The 26247-nt window shown below is 43.7% G+C and overlaps 2 protein-coding genes across 9 annotated transcripts; one reads left to right on the forward strand and one right to left on the reverse strand.

Moving 5' to 3' along the window:
* Positions 1 to 370: 370 nt before the first annotated feature.
* On the reverse strand, positions 371 to 19758 carry Nfya (nuclear transcription factor Y subunit alpha). 6 transcript variants are annotated; one of them, XM_042671899.1, is made up of 10 exons: positions 19624 to 19758; positions 14656 to 14808; positions 12798 to 12881; positions 9676 to 9822; positions 8699 to 8830; positions 8413 to 8518; positions 6518 to 6684; positions 5422 to 5595; positions 4211 to 4312; positions 371 to 946 (listed from the first exon to the last, which is right to left on the reverse strand). In XM_042671899.1, exons 2-10 carry the CDS (start codon positions 14728 to 14730, stop codon positions 893 to 895), a joined length of 1041 nt encoding a protein of 346 aa, XP_042527833.1. In that variant the 5' UTR covers positions 14731 to 14808; positions 19624 to 19758; the 3' UTR covers positions 371 to 892. The 6 variants fall into 6 exon arrangements, with proteins under 6 accessions (XP_042527833.1, XP_042527834.1, XP_042527831.1 ...); XM_042671900.1 differs by having other exon boundaries at positions 12801 to 12884; XM_042671897.1 differs by having other exon boundaries at positions 12798 to 12884.
* Positions 19759 to 19961: 203 nt separating this feature from the next.
* On the forward strand, positions 19962 to 25871 carry Oard1 (O-acyl-ADP-ribose deacylase 1). Of its 3 annotated transcripts, none has more exons than XM_042671904.1 (6): positions 19962 to 20200; positions 20836 to 20920; positions 21267 to 21411; positions 22497 to 22555; positions 23565 to 23677; positions 25229 to 25871. In XM_042671904.1, exons 2-6 carry the CDS (start codon positions 20882 to 20884, stop codon positions 25329 to 25331), a joined length of 459 nt encoding a protein of 152 aa, XP_042527838.1. In that variant the 5' UTR covers positions 19962 to 20200; positions 20836 to 20881; the 3' UTR covers positions 25332 to 25871. The 3 variants fall into 3 exon arrangements, with proteins under 3 accessions (XP_042527838.1, XP_042527839.1, XP_042527840.1); XM_042671905.1 differs by lacking the exon at positions 19962 to 20200 and adding an exon at positions 20656 to 20674; XM_042671906.1 differs by lacking the exon at positions 19962 to 20200 and having other exon boundaries at positions 20753 to 20955.
* Positions 25872 to 26247: the final 376 nt, after the last annotated feature.

Consider the following 26247-nt stretch of genomic DNA (forward strand, 5'->3'; position numbering starts at 1 on the left):
TGAAAAGTTTTTTTTCTCCACTTAGGCAACCGTGAATCCAATATACTTGAAATTGTCTTGTAAGTAGCCATAGCAAGAACTATGGTGCAGATGACATATCCAACAAGCAAATCACTTGTCAAAACTAAAGAATGAGGGATCACTGTTTTCCAGGTCCCACTGCTCACTCTCTTGAATAGTTTTTACTTTTTCTTTGTTAAATAAACTCTTTACTACTGTAAAAACAAAACTACCTCCCTCCCACCAAACTAAAAAATGAGATTCAGCAATATATGTCTCTGTACTTGTGGTCTTTTTAAAATCTTTTCATTCGCAGAGTCCAAAAATATCAGCTAGCGTGTAGACAGACAAAGATTCTTATTACCATAGATTAGATGACAGTATCTCAGAGAATTTATTGTTTCTATATCATAATATGGAACGTCCATGCCATCTCTAAATACAAAGCGTCCACTGAGGCAGTCAGCCTGAGATGCCCATCAGAGGATGAACACTGCAATCCATGGGAAGGAGCGGGCTTCCGCTTCCCTGACTGTACTTCAAGTTGAGAAGGATGCTCTTCCTGCTGAGATGGCTGTCTGGCTTCTCCAGTCTACGTTAAGTGCTTGTGTACTGCTGGGCTGGCAAGTGTCTCCTTGTATCACCCCGAATCCACCAAATGTCAGTATCCTCAACAGTATGAAACAGGTCCTGACCGAAAGGGTGAGACAAAGGTTTGCAACTTCAATTTGCCAGACCCCACGGCAATTATAACACTGAGCCACTTAAAATCTAAGTGGTTTTCTGTCCTGTAGCAAAGGGCAGAGTGTGACTGCCAGTGTCCCACTGGAAGAGTCGATCAATTTCCTGAACAGAGGGAAACAGTGCGAGGAATATAACCCTTGGCCCAAGGTTAGGACACCCGGATGATCTGTGTCATTGCTTCTTCATCAGCTTGGCTTGGATCCTAGAGACAAAGACAGCACAATAATGACTTAAGGCAATAGGGAACTTCTGGATGTCATTAACTTGTCTGCACATATGGTTTAAAGCACAGCTTTAGGAAAGAAGAGACAATGGGGCTTATTCCTTAGTAACACGTAAAGCCTGGCCTGGCTCTGTATTACAAAACCCTCCAGAGATAACAGAATGTATTTTTCCCAGGCACTGTGAGTTGTGTTATCCCTTCAGGGTCATAAGGATATTCCGTTGCTGAGACGACTCAAAGAAACCATGATGGCACGATGTTTCATTATTTTCTGATTATTATATCCAAATACTGAATATTTACCAGGACTGGAAAAAGCAGGTGCTGCTTTTTCTTTTTAATGGGACTTGAACTCAGGGTATGGGTGGTGGCCCTGGGCTTTTTTGCTCAAGGCTAGCTAGCTCTCTATCACTTGAACCACAACTCCATTTCTAGGTTTTTCGTGGTTACAATCCCTACTCAGGCTGGTTTCCAATTGCCTCTTCAGACTTCAGTCTCCTGAGTAGCTAGGATTACAGGTATGAGCCACCAGCACGCTGCTAGAACATATATACTTTACATTCATTTTGAAGATAAACTTGAAGCTTGAATGGGTGAAGTGATGTGCCTGAACTAGAGCCAGAAAGTCAGGAGTCAGCAAGGGTTAACTTTGACTCCAATTTAACCCTTTCACTCAACTCTGGATGCTGCTTTTCACTTAACATCTTCAGTGTTAAATCCTGCATCAGTCCAGCAGACTCTGCAATATTCCAAAAGAACACTTTAGTTCTTCCACATATAGCTCTGAAACCTGAGTAGGGAACATCTGAGAAAAGGCTCAAAGTCTTCTGGAGGTGCAAGGACTGGTGCTGGATCTTAAACCATAAGGAAGACCCACAGCATCTCCTGAGCATGCATCACTCACAAGGCACAGCGCTAAACACTTGTCCAGTGTTATAATATGGTAATATCGCATGAACTGCCCACAGCATTCCTGTGAACTAGGCAAAAGTGTTCCACTTTACAGATGATGGGACAGGTTAAAAGAGGCTAAGTACCTTAACATGGTCATCATGTTAACATCTAGAATTAAGAGAGCTCCTGGCACAATGGCCTCCTATAGCTGATATTTACAGTTAATATTTACAAACTACACGAGTGAGTAACAGAACTATAAGTAACAGGACTGTCAGCATTAAAGGAATGATTACTATTCATGTGTAGGGACACAGAAAACTGTGTGACTACTGACAGGAGTAATGGGACTTGCTTATAAGCTCTAAATAAATTGATTTTTGATGCATCAATAAGGAACTAGAATGCATGCTTGAGCTTAAACTATTTGATCAGAAATGCATAAGGTGAACTGGAGGAGACCGGAAGTCAACTGAAAGGACACTGCAATAGTGTGGTGGAATGTTACAGAATCAAGGGCTGGGAAGGTAGCTCAGTGGTAGAGTGCTTGCCTTGTATGCATGAGGCCCTGGGTTCAATTCCTCAGCACCACATAAACAGAGAAAGCCGGAAGTGACACTGTGGCTCAAGTGATAGAGTGCTCACCTTGAGCCGAAGAGCTCAGGGACAGTGCCCAGGCCGAGTTCAGGCCCCACAACCAACCAACCAAAAAAAAAAGACAGAATCAAGTATTGTAAATGTTTGATGTAACAAACATCTACTGAGTACTTGTTCAGAATGACATATTATACTAGTCTGATAAATGCAAGAGAAAAAAAAAAATCCTCTACCCACTTATATAACCTATACTCTAGGGAAAGGAAGAATCTTAAACAACTAGACAAAACAATTTAATGATTGTTGTATTCTATAGAAAAAAACAGAAATTGTGAGAAAATGCTGGAAAAGTGACCGCTCTGGAAATAGGACAGGCTATAAATGACCTTTCTGGTTTAAACCAAGGCCTTAAAAGAAAACAACAGCCATGCAAAGAAATGGATTAAAGAACATTACAGGCTGGAAATCAATTTTAAGAATAAAGAACGGATGGGTGAACAGAGTAAAATCAGAGACCAAACAAAATGGGCTAAAGACAGGCTTGCTGGACAATGTAAAGACTTTGGATTTTGGTCCAACTATCAATAGGAGATGGTTGGAATTAGAGGAGGTGAAGGAGGATGGGGATGGGATCAGATACCATACTAAGATGTGGAGAATGGAAAGACAGGACAAGATTTGGAAGAAGTAAGACCACCAGGCAACAGTTTGATTAATCCCAGCAAAGGAAAACAGGATTAGACCAGGTTGGGTTATCAGTTGGGAAGGAAAAATGTGTACGGATTCAAATTATGTTAGAGATAAAACCAAGAGGGTTTCTTTAAGAATAGGATTCAGGCTTTACTCACTAGGCAAATGGTCAGGTCACTTGTTTAGATGAGTGGCAGGTTTAGGTGTAAGAAACAAATAAAACTAAGTGTTCTATTTTTGATACACTGACCCAGAATGCATTTAAGATAATTAATATAGTTAGATATAAGCAAGCCAGTATCACACAGATGTTAACAGTAAACTCTGTAATTAGGCTACCTGGGTGTAATGTCAGTTGAGTGTTTTATTTTTTTATTTTTTATTTTTTGCTAGTCCTGGGGCTTGAATTCAGGGTCTGGGCATTGTCCCTGGGCCTCTTTGTGCTCAAGGCTAGTGCTCTACCACTTGAGCCACAGCACCATCTCTGGCTTTTTCTGAGTAGTTTTGTTAGAGATAAGAGTCTCACAGACTTTCCTGCCTGGGCTGGCTTCAAACCATAATCCTCAGATCTCAGCCTCCTAAGTAGCTAAGATTACAGGTATGAGCCACTGATGTGTGACCGAGCATTTTAATCTCAGGCAAATTACTTCTCAAAACCTCAGATTCAATGTAAAATGGCAGTAAGTCAATTCTTTTCACATGGTCTTGAGGTTGCCCTAGAGATTCCATGGAAAAAAAGAAAAGCTTATCAAAGTGCTTAAGGCAGTACGGTCACACTGGGTGAGCTGCTGCTATGATTATACTAAGAGGCAATATAAAACTTAGTCCTCAAAAAATTAAGACTTTCAAGAAATAGTTATGACTGAGACAAAAAAAAGAGGAGAGTAAGGCCAATGGATTAAAGACCATCAGTGCTTTTATGATCAAATACAAACTAAGAAAACACAATTCTGTACTAAATTTAGAGAACATGATGCATCCTTAGGGGTGAAAAAGTGAAAGCATTCTGCTGAAGAAATACGAGGTAATAAAGGTAAAAACGAGAGGTCTGTGTCTCCTTACCTGCATATGGGGACTGTCCTTTTCTTTTGGGGAGAAAAATCGCCCTCCTTCCCCACGCTTCCGAGCCATGGCATGACGGTGCCGAGACTCATGCAGGTATTTCTGAACAGAGAAGTAATACTACTTGATTAGCAGCTAGAATCAAGAATGAGCTACAGCACAAATTTCAGCCTTAAAAGTTTAAGTCAACAGTGATCAATTTAAGACTGTGGAACAATTAAGACTGGATAGTGGAAAATACTTTGGATAAAACACTTATCTGGTTACCACAGACAATTATTGTTAAGAATATGAAGGCTAAATTATTATTATTATTATTTTGTCAGTTGTGGGGCTTGAACTCTGGGCCTGGGCACTGTCCCTCAGCTCTTCAGCTCAAGGTCAATGCTCTACCACTTGAGCCACAGTACCAGTTCTGGTTTTCTGAGTGGTTTATTGAAGACAAGAGTCTCATGGCCTTTCTTGCTGGGGCTGGCTTTGAACCATGATCCTCAGATCTCAGCCTCCTGAATAGCTAGGATTACAGGTGTAAGCCACCAGTACCTGGTTGGCTAAATTAATTTTAAGGTACCTTTCTTGTTTCCTTCACTTCTAGCCTAGAGCCGAAGCCACCACTGTGCACTCTGAATGCACATTAAAAATATTAGGCCATAGAACTAAAGGTATGGCTCAAGTGGTACAGCACCATTTGGGTTGAGCAAAAAAGCTAAGCAAGAATGTGAGGCGCTCTACCTACTACCAGCACACACACACACATATCCACATAATCAGGACTGTAAGACAGGAGACGGTAGTGAGAACTATGGAATTGTGCTACCAGTCCAGGATTATTATTATTATTTTATTTTATTTTTTTGGGTCCGGTCGTGGGGCCTGAACTCTGGGCCTGGGTGCTGTCCTTCAGCTCTTCAGCTCAAGGCTAGCGCTCTAGCGCTCTACCACTGAGCCACCTTCCCAGCCCAAGTCCAGGATTATTTACATACTTCTTTCACGTAAGGAAAAACAATCTTGTTTGAGCCACTGTTTTGTTTTGTTGTTATAATTACAGCTCCATGGAGCAACAACAAATGCTAACTCTAAGAAAAGGTAACAGTTCTCTAACTTCCCTCAGTTGGAATGCTCTCAAGGAAACACACCATCTAAATTCAAAGTTGTCTCAATAGTGGAACCCTGCTGCTTACTTACTGGGTCTTTCCCAGTGTTATACATACCCTTCTCTCCTTTGGGATTTTCCCTTCTGCTTCTAGCTTAGCCCGGGCTTGCCTTCTCTTAAGGATGCGGTGGTACTGTTTTGCATTCACATAGAGTGGCTCTTCTTCAAGCATCTCTGCTCCAGGCAGAGGGATTCTTTGGATAGCGGGAACAGAGCCAGATCCAGGTACCATCTGTGTAGCAGAAGAGAAGGCTTCTTAGTGGGATAAAGTATGGACACAAGCAAAGTTTCTGGATGCCTGCTAAGCAAATCTACTTCCCTCTGAATGCCACCCAAAGTAACTTTTATAGGGTGTTTGGCTAAATATGGATTCTTGGAGAATATTTACATGAAGGCCTTATATTTATAAGCAAATATACAATAATTCTGTTATAGGTGAAGAAAAGCCATTGAAATAACCACATCTAACTTCATGCTGCATTGCCAGCCACAGACAATGCAATAGGGAAGGCAGGTATAAACTGACAAGAGTGTCTACAGTTATGAAAGAATTTAGTTTATTTACTGTATAATTAAATTAGAATTTTTCTAAAAACAAAAAAGTCACTATGCTATACATATATGATAAAATAAGTAACAGGTTCCTTAACCACTCCAATCTCTTCCCAACTCTGATGATTCTTCCTGTAGCTTCTCGTACTTACTCCTAATTTACCCATTGTAGCCACTGCGCACTGAACTCCTATAATCACATATGGGGATTCAGCTGTTACTCTCACCAGGTATTTTTGGTATCTCTATTGATTACAATTGTTGTAGTTTTTACCCTCCCCCCTCCCATCATTGGCAATATATTTGCTAGTTCTCAAAGATCAGTAGCCTATTCTTCCTTTATCTGCTGCCCTATCTTCAGCACCTAGAACAGTTTGGGACACACAGTAGGTGCTCAGAAGGAATTACAATCCATTGCAATTAATTAATTAATCAGGCATTTACATAGCCATTACCATAAGTGATGCATTTCAATCTAAAAGTCAACAACATGACCACATTTTTACAAGACATTTTGACTTTCAAGTTCAAGAAATTTGTGGGCAGACACATGGAAAACTACAGTACACAAGAACAGTAAATTGAAGATTCAGTTTTCTTACCATGACCATTCCGCCTGAATTGACCACGTTGCCTGCCACTGGTAGTGTCACAGTGACAGTCCCTTGCCCACTGCTGGTTGTGTTGGTGTTGGCTCCTGTCTGAACAATCTGTGCTCCTGCCAAACTGGCTGCTGGGATGGTGATCATGCCTGAAACAGGGACTGTAACTTTAAGAAAATAAAACATACAACAAAACAAAACAAAACAAAACAAACCAGGTACACAGAACAGAAAGAAGGGCACAGAATTAGTCCCTCTTCTATCTGGCACTCAGTTGTCCACCCTGGAAAAACACACTGAAAACACGAGGAGGAAAGTGCTTTCCATTCTCTTACTCTGGTTTGTTGCATACAATCCAAGTAGTCATATCTTTTTTTTTTTTTTTTTGCATTTTTTTTCCTTTTTCTTTTTTTATTGTGAAAATACTGTACAGAGGGGTTACAATTACATGTGCAAGATAAAGAGTACATTTCTTTTTTTTAAATTTAATTTTTTTTGGTGAACATACTGTACGGAGGGGCCAAGTAGTCATATCTTTAACATTACTATGAACTGTCGAAGGCTCAGTCCTGAGTACCTCTATCCTTCAGTATTTCCCTGAGATGTTCCAATCAGTTTTCAAAGGAAGTGAGAAACTCTAAAGGCCTCTCTTTCTATAGGCCAGCCTGGCTACCTGTATGTGGTGAGAGGGCTATACTCACCACATATAAAGATTTTATAAATCTATAATGTGCTAATCCCAAACTGACAATGAATCATTAGAGGAAAAAAACTTGCCAAATAAAGCTTCACTTAGATATCATCTATTCCCAGTACATACATTTTTTAAGGACATTGCACTGTATTTATTTGTTCACTGTCTGTATTTGTTTCAACCAGAGGTTGAAAACTCTTCTTTACTCTTAGTAAAATGCTGCATAAACAGTGGATATACATAATTTTGGAATACCCCAGAAAACAAATAAAGCATAAATAGCAACAGCACTCTAAAAATGTCAACCTGGTTACTGATGGACTTTTTTTTTTTTGGGGGGGGGGGGGGGTTTGGCCATGGGGCCTGAACTCTGGGCCTGGGCGCTGTCCCTCAGCTCTTCAGCTCAAGGCTAGCACGCTACCACTTGAGCCACAGTGCCACTTCCTGCTTTTTTCTTTTTTGCTTATGTGGTGCTGAGGAATTGAACCCAGGGACTCATGCATGCAAGGCAAGGGCTCTACCACTGAGCCACCTTCCCAGCCCTGATTGACTTCTTTATCAATAAATAAATTCCACATTTCTTTTTTTCCTTTTTTTGGGTCCGGTTATGGGGCCTGAATTCTGGGCCTGGGCACTGTCCCTCAGCTCTTCAGCTCAAGGCTAGCGCTCTACCGCTTGAGCCACAGCATCACTTTTTGCTTATGTAGTGCTGAGGAATCGAACCCAAGGCCTCAGGCATGCAAAGCAAGCGCTCTTACCACTGAGCCACCTTCCCAGCCCTAAATTCCACATTTCTAATCTTCTATTTACAAACATTTCTTCTCTATGAAATGTGAAGGAATAATCCCTTGAACCAGTGTTTTTTTTTTTTTTTTTTTTTTCGTGCCAGTCCTGGAGCTTGAATCAGGGCCTGGTCACTGTCTCTGAGCTTTTGTATTCAAGGCTATCACTCTACCATTTCAGCCACAGCTTCACTTCCAGCCTGTTTGGTTATAATTGGAGATAAGAGTCTCATGGACTTCCCTGTCTGGACTGGCTTTGAACCTTGATCCTCAGATCTCAGCCTCCTGAGACACTAGGATTATAGACATGAGCCAGGGACTCCTGGCTTTGGATCAGTGTTTTCTGAAGCACTCAGTTAATTTCAGGGGATAGAAAAGATGTCATGAGAAGTCCCAGGGAAATTTATGGACATACTTACCTTGCTGGAGAATGGTGCCATCTGCATTAACTGGCTGATAGACAATGGTCTGTCCTTCAGCAGTCTGTGCTACTTGTTGCCCCTGGACAGCAATCTGCTGTTGTGTCTGCAAGAAGGAAATGAGACAAGTCAATAGATTTCAAAGACACAGGAAGAAAAAGTGTTAGTGCCTCTTAAACAACAACAACAACAAAAAACAATCACACATGCTTTTCTTCATATGTTCATTCTATGTAGAATATCTGGCCCTTCCAAGTTAGTTTTTCCCCAGAGCAGAAGGAATTACCTGGGTCTGGCCAGCGGTGACAGCTGTCTGGGGCTGCTGGATGATGATCTGCTGGGTCTGGCCCTGCTGGCCCTGAACCTGCACAGCCTGTCCACCTTGGATCTGTATCTGTCCTGGTGGGACCAACTGTATCTGCCGAAGGAACGTAAGAAAGGATAGCATCTCAATGACACCCTTCTCTTTTTGTCTCTGAATGCTAAACAAATTCCTCTAGAAAGCAGGAAGTGTTCCCAAGAGGGAAAAAGACATGAGTCCTATTCTGTCCTCAGATATGAATTAGTGATACATTTTCTATTTATGAAGTGATCAAAGAATTTTGAAGACTGTCTGGCTATCTGACATTAAGCAATCAATGCTTGCTTTAAAAAAGATAGCTATTTTATTTTTTTTTAAAGTATGTTTATTTAGAAAGACATTTTGGCCAGATGGCTCATGTCTATCATCCTAGCAATTCAGGAGGCTGAGATCTGAGGATCAAGGTTCAAGGTTTGAAGTCAGCCCTGGCAGAAAAATCCAAGAGACTATTATCTCCAACTAACTAGCAAAAAGCTGGAACTGGAGGCCTGGCTCAAGTGTAGAACATCAGCCATGATGGAAAAAACTGTGAGCCAAGGCCCTGAGTTCAAGCCTCAGTATTAGCTAAGAAGAAAAGTAAACTGTGTAAGATGACTTCCAACTAGAAACAAAACTTACCCTTGAGGTGATGCAACATATATCACATCAAAAATTAAACTAAATTCCCATTGTTATAGGAAGTGTCAGCTTTCACTGTCCAGCAATTGAAGATCATGTATAATATCTTTGTTTTTCCTGGAGGGATCAAATTTCTGCATAGTTCTGCTTTGTATCACTGGCATTACAAAGGCAGAAAATTGATTGAATGGGAAGCAAGTAACTGTAACACCAACTGTCAAGTAGCTCACACCTTCCTGTTCTACTGATACACTATCTAGACACTTTTTAAAAATCCTACTCACCTGCTGCAAACCCTGTGTACCAGATACAGGTACTTGCATGATGGTCTGGCCTTGTCCACCAGGGACGGCCTGGACCATGATGGGTTGACCAGTTGATGTAATCAACTGGCCTCCACTGACTTGGACCATTAATGGCTGCCCCTGGACCTACAAAGAAATGAAACAAGAACAATGAACTATCATAAGAAAAAAGTTTTTCCTCCCCCCCTCACTCAAACTGGAATTATTCTGCTCTTTGGCCAGAGGGGGAAATGGTAGAAGCACTGAGAAGATAAATCTTAAGTCCTCAATTTACCTTCTTCAAATATCTCTGCTATCTGACTAAATGCTAGGTTGAATAGACTAGGGTCAGATGTCAGGGTGCATACCTAGGGTGCCTGGGACGTTTCAGTAGACATAAGGCATATATTACCAAACACAGTCTAAATTCATGACAAATATCGAATTGAGACATCAGAGGCATTTTCCTTTTCAATCCAATGCCTAGCAAAGGTCTCTAGTGGGGGCTGGAGCAAAATCAGGGACAGGGTGGTGATGTCAGCAGAGGGCAAATTCAAAAGAACTACAGGAGGCAAATGAAACTATGTAGCCCTCATTCCTTGGGCCAGAATTGCAAGTGCTCTGAAAATGTATGCAGAAGATCCTTTTTCAAGCAAAAGGAAATGTTTACCTTTCATCCTCTTCACCAAATTTTGAGGATTCTAGGTAAGTTTGTTGCTTGAAGAACCCACTACTAAAGCCATCCTGAAAATATTTTGGGGTCAGTTGGCAACTTCCATAGTAGAGCTTTTCACAATGGAGGCTAATATATGCAGTTACTGGAGTTTTATCAGAAATACTGACGAATAATGAACTCAGAGAAGTCAAGCATACAAACAGAATTTTCAGTTTTCAAGCTCTTATGAATCAGACTACTCTAGGAATTAGGTCAAGGAAAGTGCTGTCACAACTTGAATTTCAATGTGAACATAACTAGAATACTTTAGAGTGGCTAAAATGTAAGTTACTTTAGACATGAACAGGAAGGATCAATGGAATAGCTGAAAGTTCAAAACTTTCATTTTCCAAGCCTATTTTGAAGAACTACTTTAACAGAACAAAAGAATACATGACTAAACTATTCTTGTGTGTGTGTGAGACAGAGGGGAGGGGGTTGTACAGGTGCTTGAACTCGTGGCCTAATGCCATTGCTTGGTTTGCTTGCTCACAACTGGTGTTCGCCACTTGAGCCATACCTCAGTTGATATTTTGATGGTTAATTGGAGCTGGGGAGTACTTTTCTGCCAGGACTGGCTTTAAACCACCTTCCTCCAGGTCCCAGCCTCTTGAGTAATTAGGATTACAGACATGAGCTACTAAACTACTATTCATTCTCAATGATAGTAAATGTATGTTCCAATAACAGTAATGCATTGAAAGCCAATTTGTCCTTGATGAGTAGCTTAAGACAGAAAGTACTGCTACCATCAATGTATAGGAGTCTTCAGGAACATATAAATCCTAGGTTTTGATAAACTTCCCTTTGAGAAACTACGTTTTAAGGGCTTTATAGCCTGACTCATGCTGTCTCTTAAACTTTCCTTTCTTCTCCACTGAAATTCCCTGTGCCACACCAAGGGTGCACATTCTGCATTAGGACAGGTTCATCTAAAGATTAGCTGCATGAATAACTAAGAAAACGATTTAAAACTCTCTAAAAAGTAATGTGACTCTTAGTTGAAAGGTTTCCATTACTTCTATACTGTGTTTTCATTTCTTTGAAATACAATCTACACAAGTAGTTAACACAAGTTTAAGACACACCATTAGTAATTTTCTGGTTATCTATCATCTTAATTTCCTCCCACACTGACATGCCATACGTGCACATGAGCAAACACCGGAGACTTGGAAGAGCTCCCTGTTCATAGCATATGAATGATCACAAGGACACATGCATCAGACGAGAAGCCATACAGTTAAGAGCATGTTATACTCCCATTCTACAAGTGGTTAACAACAATCCAAAATACTGTTTTCTATATTAATAAGGTAAAGCAAGCATGACTAAAAAGCTGTTGAACTCCAAGATTGCAATCCAGTTGGGGAGTACCTACAAACTGAGCTTCTTGCTGAATTATGTTGGGAAGTAGCTTCGTGTCACCACTTACTACTTACGAGTGGCAGAGCAGGTAGGGGTGGCAGTGGTGACAATAAGGGGTAGCCAGCTGCAGGATGCTTAGCAGCACTCAGAAGAAAGTGAGATGCTAACTTAACCCACAATGACTACTCTGAATCACTTCCAATTCAATGGAGGGAAAAAGCACAGGAATCCACATCTTATCAAATTTCTCAAAAATCTGGTTATTTTAGTAATCTACAGACACACAAAGGACTAGTGCTTCTCCTCCTGTTTTTATATAGAACTGGCCAAATTATATCCCCCCAATTTAGGACATTTAACATGGCCACATATAATATTAAGGAATGGCATTAGTTAACTAAGGTTTCTCTTAAGTCCTCCCCCTCCCCCCGCTGTAGCACATTTATGTAACTGGTTAGGCATTCTCATAGTGGTTCTACTAACACCTAAACCTTAGAAGCACATTCCATCCCTGCCCAGTATTTGTTACAAAAGACTGGGCATTATTCCTCCAGAAGGGAAGTGACAAAGCAGTAAGCAGGAGATTAACAAGATCAGGAGCTTAGACATTAGTACTCTGTAGCTCAGTCACTATTTTAGCAAAAAAAAAAAAAAAAAAAGTGTAGCTTCATTTCTATGTTTCCTTCTGTAGTATAATACAAATTTATGAAATTTCACTATGCAATTGGAGTTGAGTTTTGAGTACTGACTAAATTCTACTACCACTTGTAAGAATTTCTGTCACTTCTTTAGCATCCCTCAAGCATTCCCAAAGAAATACACTAGCCAAATAAAAATTTCAGAATATCATACAGCAGTCACTATATGACTTGGAATCAAACATTAGGAAATGGACACTGAATAACCTCAAAGACAAGTTAGCAGCATGAGACACATGCAAATGACTCAGCCATTCCTATTTGAAATCCTACTACAAAGAGCACCAGATGGGAGAGAAGTAGTACATGCAGTGCTCATGGAGAGCCAGAGAGGGCACCACTACCTGGAGGGTCTGGACTTGCTGGCCTGAGGCGGATGCCACCTGAGCCTCAGTCTGCAGCTGGACAGCAGTGACACCACCCTGCTGCTGAGAACAGGAACAGGAAGAGCTTGAAATGTGTCAGGAAGGAAATCTATAGCTCAAGACATGACATCGCTTTACCTCATCTTTCAAAAACCTCAGCCTACAACAGACTTTGGGTACACATCCCCGTACTGCATCTGCTGTGCAGGAGGATCAAGCCCTCTCCCCAGAGTGGACCTCAAAATGAACACCACTCAGAAAGGTCAACATTACAACATCATTTTACACAACAGTTTGTCATGCAGTCTTTCCCTACAGATACAGGAATTCCATCTTTCAGCTTACACAACGATCCCAATGTTCCTTTTCTTTGCTTCCCAAGTTCCTAAGAATAAAATTAGGTTTCAACAGTCTGGAACGTTTAATGAAGTTCTGGGTCTTACATACAGTCATTAAGAAAAAAAAAAATGAGGTCATCACTGTGAATCAAAAACATGTTTACCTGAATCAAAAACATGTTTACCTGAATCAAAAACATGTTTACCACGTTACTGCTTAGATGTCTCAAACTAAGATTTATTTCTCCCTGACTGGCTTGGCTTAGAAACTGTTTCCAGTGATTCAATCTTAATTTCATATCTCTGTAAGTCCTCACAGAAGAAGTCCACCCCACTGGGGCACTGCCTGGAGGTCCCTTGGAAATTCCTTCTCACAATGGAAGGAAGATACAGAGTCACCCAGCTAATGTGGAGGAGAGGGACAGCAAGGGAGGAGACATAATTATGGTCTTAACCAAGAGCAGCTCCTTCCTTTGAGCATTAGATAGGACCAATTCACTGTCGATACTCCCTGTACTCTCTCCACTACCTATCTTAAAAAAAAAACTCAGCTTAGTTCTATTGTGAAGACAAAAGAGTCGCAAGTTATCAATGCGGACTGAAGGTCAAAGGGAAGCATAATAAACACCTTTAGACATTATTTAGAAAATCTTTGTCAAGTTTTTCTAAAATAAATCCAGGTAAAAAGCATCAGAAAATATCTGTGCATAAATTCAAGAATGCAGCTTATCATATTTAGGAAATAAACCAGTAGCAGGAATTCCTTCTTCATATGTACTTATCCATAAGGGTGGCTGTTGAAATATTATCCTAATGTTAAACTAGAACTTCTCAGAAATACTATGGTGGATCAATTACAGAAGAGTGGATTTTCTGAAGCTGACCATTGTTTACTGTGACCAAACCTTTACTAAATCACAAGTTTGTTTAAACAAGAAGAGAAACAATGGAATTGGACTGAGGGACAGAGAGAGAGAGAGAGAGAGAGAGAGACAGAGAGAGATAGAGAGAGGAGACAGAGAGACAGACAACAGACAGACAGAGAGTGTCCCAATTGCCATCTGAAAAATAGACTAGGGGGTCTCATTTTCAGTGAGATAAAAAGGGTATAAACCACGGGGCTGGGAAGGTGGCTCAGTGGTAGAGCGCTTGCCTTGCATGCCTGAGGCCCTGGGTTCGATTCCTCAGCACCACATAAGCAGGGAAAAAAAAAGCCGGAAGTAGTGCTATGGCTCAAGTGGTAGCGTGCCAGCCTTGAGCTGAAGAACTGAGGGACATTGCCCAGGCCCAGAGTTCAGGCCCCACGACCGGACTCCTTCCCGCTCCCCCCCCCCCCCCCAAATAAAGGGTATAAACCAGATTCTCGTGGACAGTGCTTTAGCAACTGGCCAGGCCCAGTATTTTACAAGAGCGAGTACTTTTTAACTAATTCCCAGAGTGATCTACAGTGCTTCTATCAGCCCTGCTGTGACCTTCAAGCAGTCTTGCTTCCATACCTGCTGCTGGATCTGCCCAGCCTGCACAACAATCTGCTCTGTAGAACTATTGCTGTTTGTTGTATATTGCTCCATGGCCCTTCTGAGTTAGAATCCTGTACACAGTACTCTTCGCTCTGGAGATTTAGAAGGTGTTGAGGTGACACGCTCCGACTAGAGAAAGGTAAGAGAGAAACTAAAATGAGATTGTCAATAAAGGCCCTGTCAGACAATTAACCTCAATGATACCACTGTTATGGAGTATTTGTAAGAAAACAGGTTAAAAGAATAGGAAGCGTTCATATTCATTTAATCCATATGTATCCAGTTAGGATCACATGGCATAATCATAACAAACCACACCATTTTCATGTTTTAAAAATGCTCCTAAGTCACTTCTTCCTGGCAACCTTACCTTTCAGTACTATCAGAGCAACACATGCATCTTACTCATTAAGGTATCTTTGTTGCAAGGCTGTCTAACATGGATTATTAGGTCTGCATGTGTCTCTGAAGCTGTCCACTCACCATGTTACTTGACTCCGGTATATATGGGAACAATTTAAAACTTCAAGGTGTATTATTTATTACATAGTTTGTACTAGGCCTAAAGGTAAGTATTTGCTCACCAAATTCCATCCTACAAACATGCATAATTAATGTGTTAATTCAAAAACAAAAACCTCCATTCAACAGAACTAAATAAAAAAAGTTCTAGCAAAGGTTTTGGAGTTGTACTGTAATCCGGAGTAATTATACTAATGACAACAATACTTACAACTAGATAGGGAGCTCCCCCAGGGCATATGTTCCAAGGTCTCCAGTGGGTGCCTGAAACTTTGAACAGTATCACATTCTGCATAAACTAGGTTTTTCTTTGCCTTGCAACGTTGCTCCCAATTACCAGTGTATCTGGTCCTTCCCTGCTTTATGCACTGGTGCCTCCTTAGCATTACCACTTGAGTGATGCTGCCTCACATTGGACCCAGAGCAACAGAGCTCACAAACCAAGGTCTAGATCTCTCAAACATCCATTTTGTCTTTAGAAGTTGATCCTCTCAGGTATTTGGTTCAGTAGTAGAAAGGTCACTAGTAATATAAACATTTAGGAAGATGTGTACTGAGACCTCAAATTTTATTCTGAAATGACCTAAAAGATGGATCCATGGACGACAAGTGTTTGGTATGGCAAGTATAAGCTAATGGTAAGTATACAGGTTCATAAACCTTTTCAACTTCACAGTGTTTGAAATTTTTTACAGTTGGGAAAAATATAAGATTTAATTAAAATAAAAAACCGATTAAGGGAGTTGGGAAGGTGGCTCAGTGGTAGAGCGCTTGCCTTGCATGCCTGAGGCCCTGGGTTCAATTCCTCAGCACCATGTAAGCAAAAAGAAAAAAGCCGGAAGTGGCACTGTGGCTCAAGTGGTAGAGCGCTAGCCTTGAGCTTAAGAGCTGAGGGACAGTGCCCAGGCCCAGAGTTCAGGCCTCATGACCAGAACCCCCCCCCCAAAAAAAAGAGATTTCTGGGGAGAGTACAGAAAATCATATTGTGTACTAAAAAAATCAATACAACTCTATCTCAATCAAGTTGATCCAAAAAATAAAGATCATGCTCTGTGTTTTAACACTTTCACCTACCCTCCATCCCCTTCTTGCATGCATTTTTTCTATCTTATGAGACTAAGATATAAAATATAACTTGAAGCATGAGAATGTATAAAAAATACAGATTTTCATCTTAACTAATTTATCCTCGAAACACAAATGTTCCAATGAAAGAGCAATTAAACCCACTGTACGCTGAAGAGTAAAAATAGGAGTAGCTTCAAATCGAGTGGCAATTTTCTCACATTTTGTAGAGCTTGTTACTGAGACTGCTAATGGTGAGTGCTATAAGCCACTGGTTTCAGAGAAGCCATATGTTCTAACTTCTGTGAACTTCAGTTAGTAGAACTGCAACACAATGTGATCCTCAGATCTCAGCCTCCAGTGCAGCTAGGATTATAGTGTGAGCCACTGCTGCCTGGCTGTTCTTTTTTCGGAGTCAGGGTCTCACTCTGTACCTCAGCTGGCTTCAAACCTTTGATCTTGTTGTCTCAAGCTCTCAGGAGCTGGGATTACAAGTGTGTCTAGCCTTTCTAACTTTTTTAAAAACCACAAACCACAGATTTATTTATTTTTGTTGGTTGTGGTGCTTGAACCCTGGGCCTGGGCACTGTCCTGAGTGCTTCAGCTCAAGGCAAGCACTCTACCACTTGAGCCACAGAGGCACTTCCCATTTTTTTGGTGGTTAATTGGAGATAAGTCTTATGGGCTTTCCTGCCTCCTGAGTAGCTAGGATAATAAGCATGAACCACCGGCGCCCCGGCAAGAAATATTTTGTTTTACAACTTGATATATACAGAATCATACACAACAAATGGAAGTGAAACAAGTTTCATGAAATACTTTATATAACATAAATATGCATTTTACATTCCATTTTAAGAACAAACTTAGCTATTTCACAACTAAAAAAAAACAACAATGTATCCTTTTATCTATGTTTGGTCAAAGACTAGGAAAGGGCCACCCAACTTCCCTATCCTCCTACAGAGGTTTCTGGAGTGGATCTTCCTAATTTGCTCCTTGTCATTAATGATATCCAATGTGCCACTGTTCTAAAAGTTTTATTATTTATTTATTTTGGGTCCGGTAGTGGGGCCTGAACTCTGGGCCTGGGCACTGTCGCTCAGCTCTTCAGCTCAAGGCTAGCTCTCTACCACTTGAGCCACAGTGCCACTTCCGGCTTTTTTCTTTTTGCTTATGTGGTGCTGAGGAATCGAACCCAGGGCCTCATGTGTGCAAGGCAAGCGCTCTACCACTGAGCCACCTTCCCAGCCCAGAAAGTTTTAGAAATAAATTATCTTCTGAATTGGTACTAAGTGCGAGAACATAGTTGATGATGGAAGGGGTAAAGACAGGAAAAAAAAGACAAAAATTTCAGCATGTGATAAGCATACTATTACTCTCTTACATGCTCAGCCAAGAGGTTGTAGAGCATGAGACTCTAGAAGCATCGAGGAAGAGATGCCCAGTGAAGAAATTATTTGTGGCTTTGAAGTGACCACATGGATCCATTTCCAGGTACCAAGGTTAAACCATCCAATATACAAGTTTTTTTTTTTTTTTTGGTCCGGTTGTGGGGCCTGAACTCTGGGCCTGAGTGCTCTCCCTCAGCTCTTCAGCTCAAGGCTAGTGCTCTACCGCTTGAGCCACAGCACTTCTGGCTTTTTTCTTTTTGCTTATATGGTGCTGAGGAATCGAACCCAGGGCCTCATGCATGCAAGGCAAGCACTCTTACCACTGAGCCACCTTCCCAGCCCCACAAGTTTTTTTTTTTTTTTTTTAAAGATCTTAGCTACACTGCCCCGTTTACTATTATGTAAGGAAGCAAATTTAGAAAATAGCTTAAAGAAAAACCCTAGAGTGAAAACAAAAAGCTGTTTATACAATGAGAGGAGTGGTGCATTATGCGCTTTTTCAATCCTACCAGATGCGAGATCTGCAAGTGTTTTCCAGCAGTGGGCTTCCCCCGCCCCCAAACTCTCAATACTACTGCGTATTTGCCTATACCCAGAGTTCTGCATCAAACAGCGCAATCGAGGGCTTCAGTGCCATGTGTTTCTCTTCTAAGCAGCGCTCCCCCATTCATCCTAAACATTGTCATCATCCTTCAAGGCCAACCCAAGAGCTTGGCGGTGACCAGAGGCTGTTGCTAATTCCTCCAGCAGTACCCCTTAGTACTGAGTGGCTGCCACCTGTCAGTCTCTACCAAGCAGGGACGGTCGTTATTTACCTCTACCCGCTTCCTCCACAGCGCACAGCTGATAGCTATCACAAATCAAACTGGCTGCTCCAGGAGCCACCCCCGCCCACCCCCCACCCCCCGGGGAAAGAAACTCCACTACTGCAAGTTTCGAAACATCTGTTAAAGAACAGGGGGATTAGAAGTATCTGAAACGGGTGAACTGAGCTAATGTCTTGCCTGCCACTTTCCAAGAGGCAGAGAGGTTGAAAGGAAGAAAGGATCGGTACATGGGGCGGGGGGTGGACTATCCCCAGGGGAGGAGAGTTTACAGCAAGAGCCGTGGATAAGGATTATGAAGAGCAAGTCGGGAAGGGTCAGGAGAGAGAGAGAGAAGGCGCAGGGCTATCAGTCTTCCAGACAGGAAAGGAAAGCCCGCTTGGTTGGGCTCCAGCACCGAGGTGTGCGCTCCGGCCCGGGCGAGCCGGGTGGGGAGGAGAGGAAATGACGAGCCCAAGGTGGGGGGGGGGAGCCCGGGCCGGGGGAGGGGTGCGGCCCCCTCCCGGGGATGGCGGGACGGGGCGGGAGCACCGAGCCCGCCGCGATTCGGGCCCTGTGGCTGAGGCGCGCGGGTCGCCCCGGTCTCTTTTCCATCACAGGGGGGAGGAGAGGCTTCGGATCCGGGCTTGGCCCACGCAGGGCTAAGGGGTCGCGGACTCGCGGGAAGCCCTTTCCGGCCTGGACCATGGGGACCAAACGGGCGGGTTTCAGGGTGAGGCCGGAACGACCAGGAAGGGTGAGGGGCAAGCCCGGGCGCGTTGGGTACCCGAGGGCAGGGGCATTCGTGGCAGCCAGACCCCCTCATCCCCCACGCCTCAGGCCAGGGGAGCTGGCCCCTCGAGGTGGGAGTGAACGGGGTGCACCGCGCACTGGCGCCCAGCAAAGGGCTGCGATCTCCCGGAGCCCGCCCTGAAGCCCGACATCCCCGCGCAGGGAGGCCCCTGCAGGCCGCGGCCGGGAGTGCCCCGAAGCGCCCGCAGGCTCCGGGCCGCGGTTACCGGCCACCCAGCTCGGCGGAGCTCAGCCCGACTCCCCGGGCTCGACGGGCGCCTGGGCCTCTCCTGAGTGGTCAGCAAGACCCGCCAATCGGGGCGCTGGGGCCGGCTCTGGGCCGCTGGATATTGGCTCCTCTTACTCACCGTGCCTCGCTCCCCCGGTTCGCTGCCCGCGCTGATTGGCTCCAGTACCGGACTCCGAAACCCAATCAGAGACTCCAGCCGCCGCTGCCGCCGCCACTGCCGCTAGTTGGCAAAATGGCGAACCCGAACAAAGGGAAATAAGGCCTCCCTCCAACCGCCTCCGCGCAGGCGCGCCAGAGGCCACGCCCCTTAATCCCAGCCCGGCCCTCGGAGGAGGACCGCGCAGACGCCCTCAGGCCACGCCCACTTCCGTACGGAAGGACTGAGCAGGCGCGCCCGGAGGATCCACTCAGACTCCGCCCTGCACGTAGCAGCACGCAGGCGCAAATTCATCCTTTGCCAACGGCTCAGCCCCTCCTAAGCGTCTACTGGGACCCGGCCTTGGGGCTAGTGCGCAAGCGCAGCTCTTTCCGCCTCCAGGTCGGCGCTCTCCGTGTACGCATGCCCGGGCGGCGGCGGGAGACCGCGGAATGGACCTCCGGAAGTGCCCGGGCCCGCACCACCGAGAGCAGGCTTGCCTAGCTAGCTAGAGGGGCTTGTTTCCGCCCCGCTGCAGGACAGGGGGTGGCCATCTTGGGTGCGTGCAATCCAGGGGTGTGAAGGGCCCGGGTGTGCACCGGGGAGGGGGAGGGGATTTTTTAACGGCCGACTCGTTTCCCGACGCGCTCTCTCCCCAGGACGGGACACCAGGCCGGGCCCTTCCTGGGGTAGGGCAGAGAATGGAGAGCGTGTCTAGGTTCTTCCTTCTCCCACACCCCTACGGAGGGCCGCCGGCCTCTCCCTCGCCCGCGGCTCGGGGTGCGCCTGCCTGATGCACCCTCAGGTTGCAGGTGGCCGGGTTCTCCCTCCTCCCCCCCTTCCCCCCCCCCCCCCCCGCCTCCGAGGAGGGGGCGTGTCCGGGCCCTAAATGGTCCCAGCGCGGGAGCCGCGTGCGGGCGCGAGGGGCGTGGCCAGGGCTGCCGCGCCTCCGCCCTCCCGGAAAAGCGCGCGAAAAGGGAGCCGGGCGCCGGCGGGGCGCCTGCGGCCTCTCCCCGGCCCCGCCAGGCCTGAGGTGTGGCCTTGCTTGATGAGGCGGGCCGGGCCGCGCGGGTAGCCACACACGCCCAGGGGGTGGGGACTGCTCCGCGGCCGGGCGGGGCCGCCGGATCCCGCTACGTCCGGGTCGCCGGAACTCCCCCCCCCCCCCCACCTTGCTTTATTCCTTTCTCGTAGCCGGAGAAAAACACGTTAAGTTCTGGAAATAGCGACTCCTTGTAAGATGGCCACGAGCCTTCACGAAGAGGCGGACGGGAGCTGTGTGCGTAACCACTCGTGAGATTCGGAATGACTGAGGTCAAAAGCACGAACACAGGCGACGCAAGCCCATGACTGGACTGCCTTGTTTTCCTCCCTCTTTCTCTCGAGCTGGTGGACCCGGGGAAGCGTAATCCGGGCCCAGGCAGGGACCCCTCACCACCTCCCTTCGGCCACACCCACTTCGATCCCTTGGGGTTCACCTGGCTTCCGTTTAAATTGCTGGGGAAGCCGGGAAGCCTCGGTGGTGGGGAACACCATGGCGATCGGGAAGCAGTAGTATTTTATTTTATTCTGTGTCAGATACAGTATCTTCTTTCCCGTTTGCACTTTTTATTTCTTATTTTTAGGTCACTTACGTGAAAGGAGACCTTTTTGCGTGCCCCAGAACAGACTCTCTGGCCCACTGTATCAGTGAGGACTGCCGCATGGGTGCTGGCATAGCAGTCCTCTTCAAGAAGAAGTTTGGTGGGGTGCAGGAACTGCTAAATCAACGTGAGTTTTGAAAGCAGCCTAGTTAGCCCGATGAAAGCATCTTTTGATCTTTTCTCATACTTTTAAGATGTGCATGCCAAGGGGGGGGGGGGGTTCTAATGACTGAGTGCTTTTAACTGTTGATGGTTTTGCCTCCCAGGAATGGCTTCTGGTTCCTGTCTTTATTATATTAGATTCCTGTAGACGTCTCTAATCTCTTTATCCTCCATCATCAACTTTCTTTGATGATATCAACCTGCTTCTCTGAAATCTTTGGGAACTGAGGTGCTTAGCAAAGTCCACAGGTGTCAGGTTGGCTTTTAGGTCCTCTGCATAAACTAATATTCTACTTATCTTCGATGAGATGTTTAGAAATCACCTCTTCCTTACAGACCCCCTCTCATCACTTTCTACCAATGACTTTACATCGGAAATACACTGTAGAATCACTGCCTGCCAGTTATTCTGACTCTAGCCAAAGACAAAAGCAATTTCTCTCTGTCTGTCTGTTGGTTGTGGGGCTTGAACTCAGGACCTGGGCACTGTCCCTAAGCTTTTTCACCCAATGCTAGCTAGCTCTCTACCACAGGGCCACTTCCAGTTAATTGGAGGTTAATTGGAGATGAGAGTCTCATGGACTTTTCCTGCCTGGGCTGGCTTTGAACCTTAATCCTCAGATCTCAGCCTCCTGGGTAGCTAGGATTATAGGTGTGAGCCACAGGTGCCCGGCTTTATTTGAAATTTTAGTAGTTAAGAACTTGTTAAAATGTTTCTCATTATGTTTAACATGACTGTAGAAGATTATTGAATTAACATGTTTGGCAAGTAAAAATTTTAAAACAATTTCAAAACAGACATTTAAATTTTTTAAGTGGACAAATAAGGGTATAGTTTGTGGCAGGACAAAAAATAGGATGTGAGGAAACATATACATTATCTGAAAAAGAGAAAATATAGGAGATGGTAGTTTCTTCAAGGGTAAAAGTCTTTTCTAGTTCTAAGATAAACTCAGATCTATGGTGATTTTTTTTTAATCTTAAGAGTAGAGATTAGTTGTTTCTAGTTTTCTTTCTTCTGTTCCAGTATTAAATGACTGTTTTTCTTAGAGAAGAAATCTGGAGAAGTGGCTGTTCTGAAGAGAGATGGGCGCTATATATATTATTTGGTAAGATGGGGCCTAATCTTGATATGTTGTAAGGATTGGTGAACAAATGGACTGCCTTGCATTCCTCCTGCTCAGGATTTTAGATAAGTAAGGATGTCATAAAGCTTCTGCTCTCATTACAACTCAGGTTTGGTGGTTCTGTCTACTTGGTTTACCAGGCTGCCTTACAACTTCACAGGCAAGCCTGTGCACCATGACTTGTGTTCAAAGACTTGTAATAGTATGGGATACCTTCTGTAATTTCTTTCCTTGCTATAATGAGAGAAAAAAAAAAAGCCAAGTCTCAAGAGACAGGATTCCCCAAAGAGGGTTATCTATTATTTATTCCCTGTCACATGTAGTACCAGCTAATAACCGAGTTCCTCTCTGGATGAATGTGGTGCTGTCTGCACGTGGGACTCTCTGTCCACTTGTTCTTTGGCCTCACAGGGCATGTAGCTTCTTTAATAATGGTGGTGGTTGGCTTAGAGCCAACCCACTCACTGCAAGCCTTATCTGGATAGCAAACCAAAGTGGGGAGATGTTCTAACCAGTCAAATTTTGTCTTTAAGGCTGATGTGACTTTCAGTGTTTTTAATGTAGGAGAACTTCTGTTCGATTGTAGAAAACAAAAAGCAAGCAAGCAATACTTTTTCCCGATGGTGTGGGTTCTTCCTTGCCACAGATAATGTAGTTTATCTCTTGGAACTGATGCAAAACCTTTCACCTGTCTTGCTTAAAAACATTTTATAATAGGCATAACTTATCTATCTCATGGGTTTCCTTGGGGAAAGGAAGATTGATTGCTTGATGACAGGGCCTGGGTTTCTTGGCCCCATTTAGTGGATTTTCCTGGGGCCTTCCTTCCATAACAGTGTGGAATGGGTAGTGTAACATTTGTCATCCGTGCTCTAGATTAGTCTGTAAAAATGCACTTACCTTTTAATTTTCAGGATGTGGAGGAATCTGATGACTTTTTCATGCTTTCAGTTTTAGCTAACGAGAATTTGAATCCTTTCTTTGTGTTTAGATTACAAAGAAGAGGGCTTCCCACAAGCCAACTTATGAAAATTTACGGAAGAGTTTAGAAGCCATGAAGTCCCATTGTTTGAAGAATGGAGTCACTGAAATCTCGATGCCCAGGCAAGGAAATTAAGGGCCCTACCTGAAGAGTTAATTGATTGATGAGGTTTACTATTTAACCCCAAAACAAACAACTTCAAAGCTGAGCCAGAAAAGTAGATTCAAAGGTAGACAAATAGGGAAACCTGTAAAGCCAGAGAAAGGAGTGTGATTTCAGGCCACAGCATAGCCATTTTCTAGCCTTAGTCAATGGATTAGGATAAATAACTTGAAACATACACCTGCCTCAGCCTACTCAGTGGGGAGGACTGATTGTCAGTCACATTGCATTTCCTCCCTCTGATGCTTAAAACTTGGTGTCTGCAGTGTAAGCCAGAGACTGAGCAATTGTGGTTTCCCTCTTGTGTGACTTCTGGTCTCCCAGACCTGTTAATCCTGTTGGAAGAAAGTTGTAAGTGATCACTGTCTTTTGCACTGCATGCTTGTTTTGTGGTCAGTGTGGGTAGCAGCCAAGGATTTGTCTCTGTGATTTCCCAGAATCGAGCTATTGGGGACTGAAAGGAATGACCTTGGTTGTTCTGTGACTACTTCCTTTTCAGGATATTGTCATCCAGTTTAGAATTAGTGCTGACCCTACATGCTGATTAATCACAAGTCCCAGTTACTTTGAACATGTGTACAATGACCATTATTTCACACCAGTCATAGTTTATATGGTGTGTGTGTGTGTGTGTGTGTGTGTGTGTGTGTGTGTGTGTGTGTGTTGCAAGCCTGGGGCTTGAATTCAGGGCCTGGGCACTGTCCCTGAGCTATTTTGCTCAAGGCCAGTGTGATGCCACTTGAACCACAGTTCCACTTCTGTTTTGCTTGTTGGTTTATTTTTGTTACTTAGTTGGAGATAAGAGTCTCATGGACTTACCTGCCCAGGCTGGCTTGTGACTATGATCCTCAGATTTCAGCCTCCTGAGTAGCTAGGAATACATTTAGCCATTTTAGTACCTGTCTGGCTATAGACTAATTTTTTTAAGATTACAATTCTTTAGGAATTTGGTTTGTAAGGTAGCATTTTTAAAGCTACTTTTTTGTCCCTGGGGTTGTTAAGTACCTATAAAGTAATGTCTTGGGAGGAAGGTACCAAGGGTGCTTTTGTGGAATGAGATTTCATGCCAGGGTATTGTAAAGACTTTACTCTTGATTGTCAGCTGCTTGGTATTTCCCAGTATTCCTTCTTGACTTTTGTAGAGATCTTGTCCTTTGTCCCACTTCTTTTTTATCATCATTAGCATCCCATTATAAGCATATTTGAAAAGTACCAGGTTTTTCTCATCCATTGACAGACAATTTTCATCTAGAGTGCCAGTGTAATAGTGTGAAACAACTGTAAAGTGCTACCTTATTAAGCAAAGAGAAGTGACAGCTGTTGGGTGTTAGGGCTGCCTAGGAACAGTAACAGGTGATGTTATAAGAATTGACATCAGACAGTTACTATGGCTATAAGTGTGAAGCTAGATGACTTTATGCTTTGAGTGTCTTCAGCCCAAAAGAAGGGGGAAAGGAGCAAAGTCCTAGCTCCTTCCATTACAACCAATGGAGGTGTTTTGTCTTTTTTAGGATTGGATGTGGTCTTGATCGTCTGCAGTGGGAAAACGTATCTGCTATCATTGAAGAGGTATTTGAGGCAACAGACATCAAAATTACTGTGTACACACTCTGAACAGATGAACATTTTGGACGTGTCCGTGTTCTCCTGTGTCATCCCTCCTTGGCCATAGGAATGAGCAAACCGACTTTAAAATGAGCAGAGGAAAATGTTCATGTAAAGGACTCAATGTCATAGGCAATACCTAGGCTGCTATATATCATTGCTTTTGGGACTCTGGTGGAGGGATTACTTGGGATATATTTCTAATTTTTTTTCAAGAGATTCAGGAGTATTGGCCTAATACTAGGTGAGGAAAGGAGGGAGATAGGACTGGTTTTGCTCCAATATGTGTCCTGATTTGTTTAGCTGACCACTAGGTGGCAGCATTGAATCTTTTTCTCTGCTTTTTTACAAGAAATTTCAGAAAGGGAAGGTTTGAGTTACTTAGGTTTGTTTTTATTAGTTGTACACTTAACTTGTCATCAAGTTTATCCTAGGAGAAAAGTATGTGTTGTTTTGTTTTCATTACAAAATAGAGAATTGAGGTCTACTTTGTTACCAAGAATTTATGATGACAAAAAATGGAAAAATAAATCTTTTTCTTGGAGTTCAGTGAGGTTCTCTGCTCGTGTCTGTGCTGTTTTGGACTTGGGTAACAGGAGACAGGAGGGACTAATTTGAAGAGTCTGCAGATGTTCTACTGGAAGAGTAGCAAGGTAAGAAATAAAAATGAACAAGAACTATGGGTCAGCATGATTAGAATGCAGGATTTAGAATCTCATGGTAAGTTCTATTCACTGCATAGTTCCTGCGTCTGAATGCAACAAATCATACTTAAGTGCCTGATATTAGGTTAATGGTATAGTGAATCCCAAAGTCTATATGAATCTCTTTAAAAGCATAATGATCTTTTCCTCAAAAATTATTTTATTTCGATGTCAAGGAGGGATTATAGGTTTGTATTTTGAACCTCTCTAGAAGATTCTGG

This window comes from Dipodomys spectabilis, unplaced genomic scaffold (assembly GCF_019054845.1).
Source record: "Dipodomys spectabilis isolate Male_0828 unplaced genomic scaffold, ASM1905484v1 ptg000669l, whole genome shotgun sequence".
NCBI lineage: Eukaryota > Metazoa > Chordata > Mammalia > Rodentia > Heteromyidae > Dipodomys > Dipodomys spectabilis.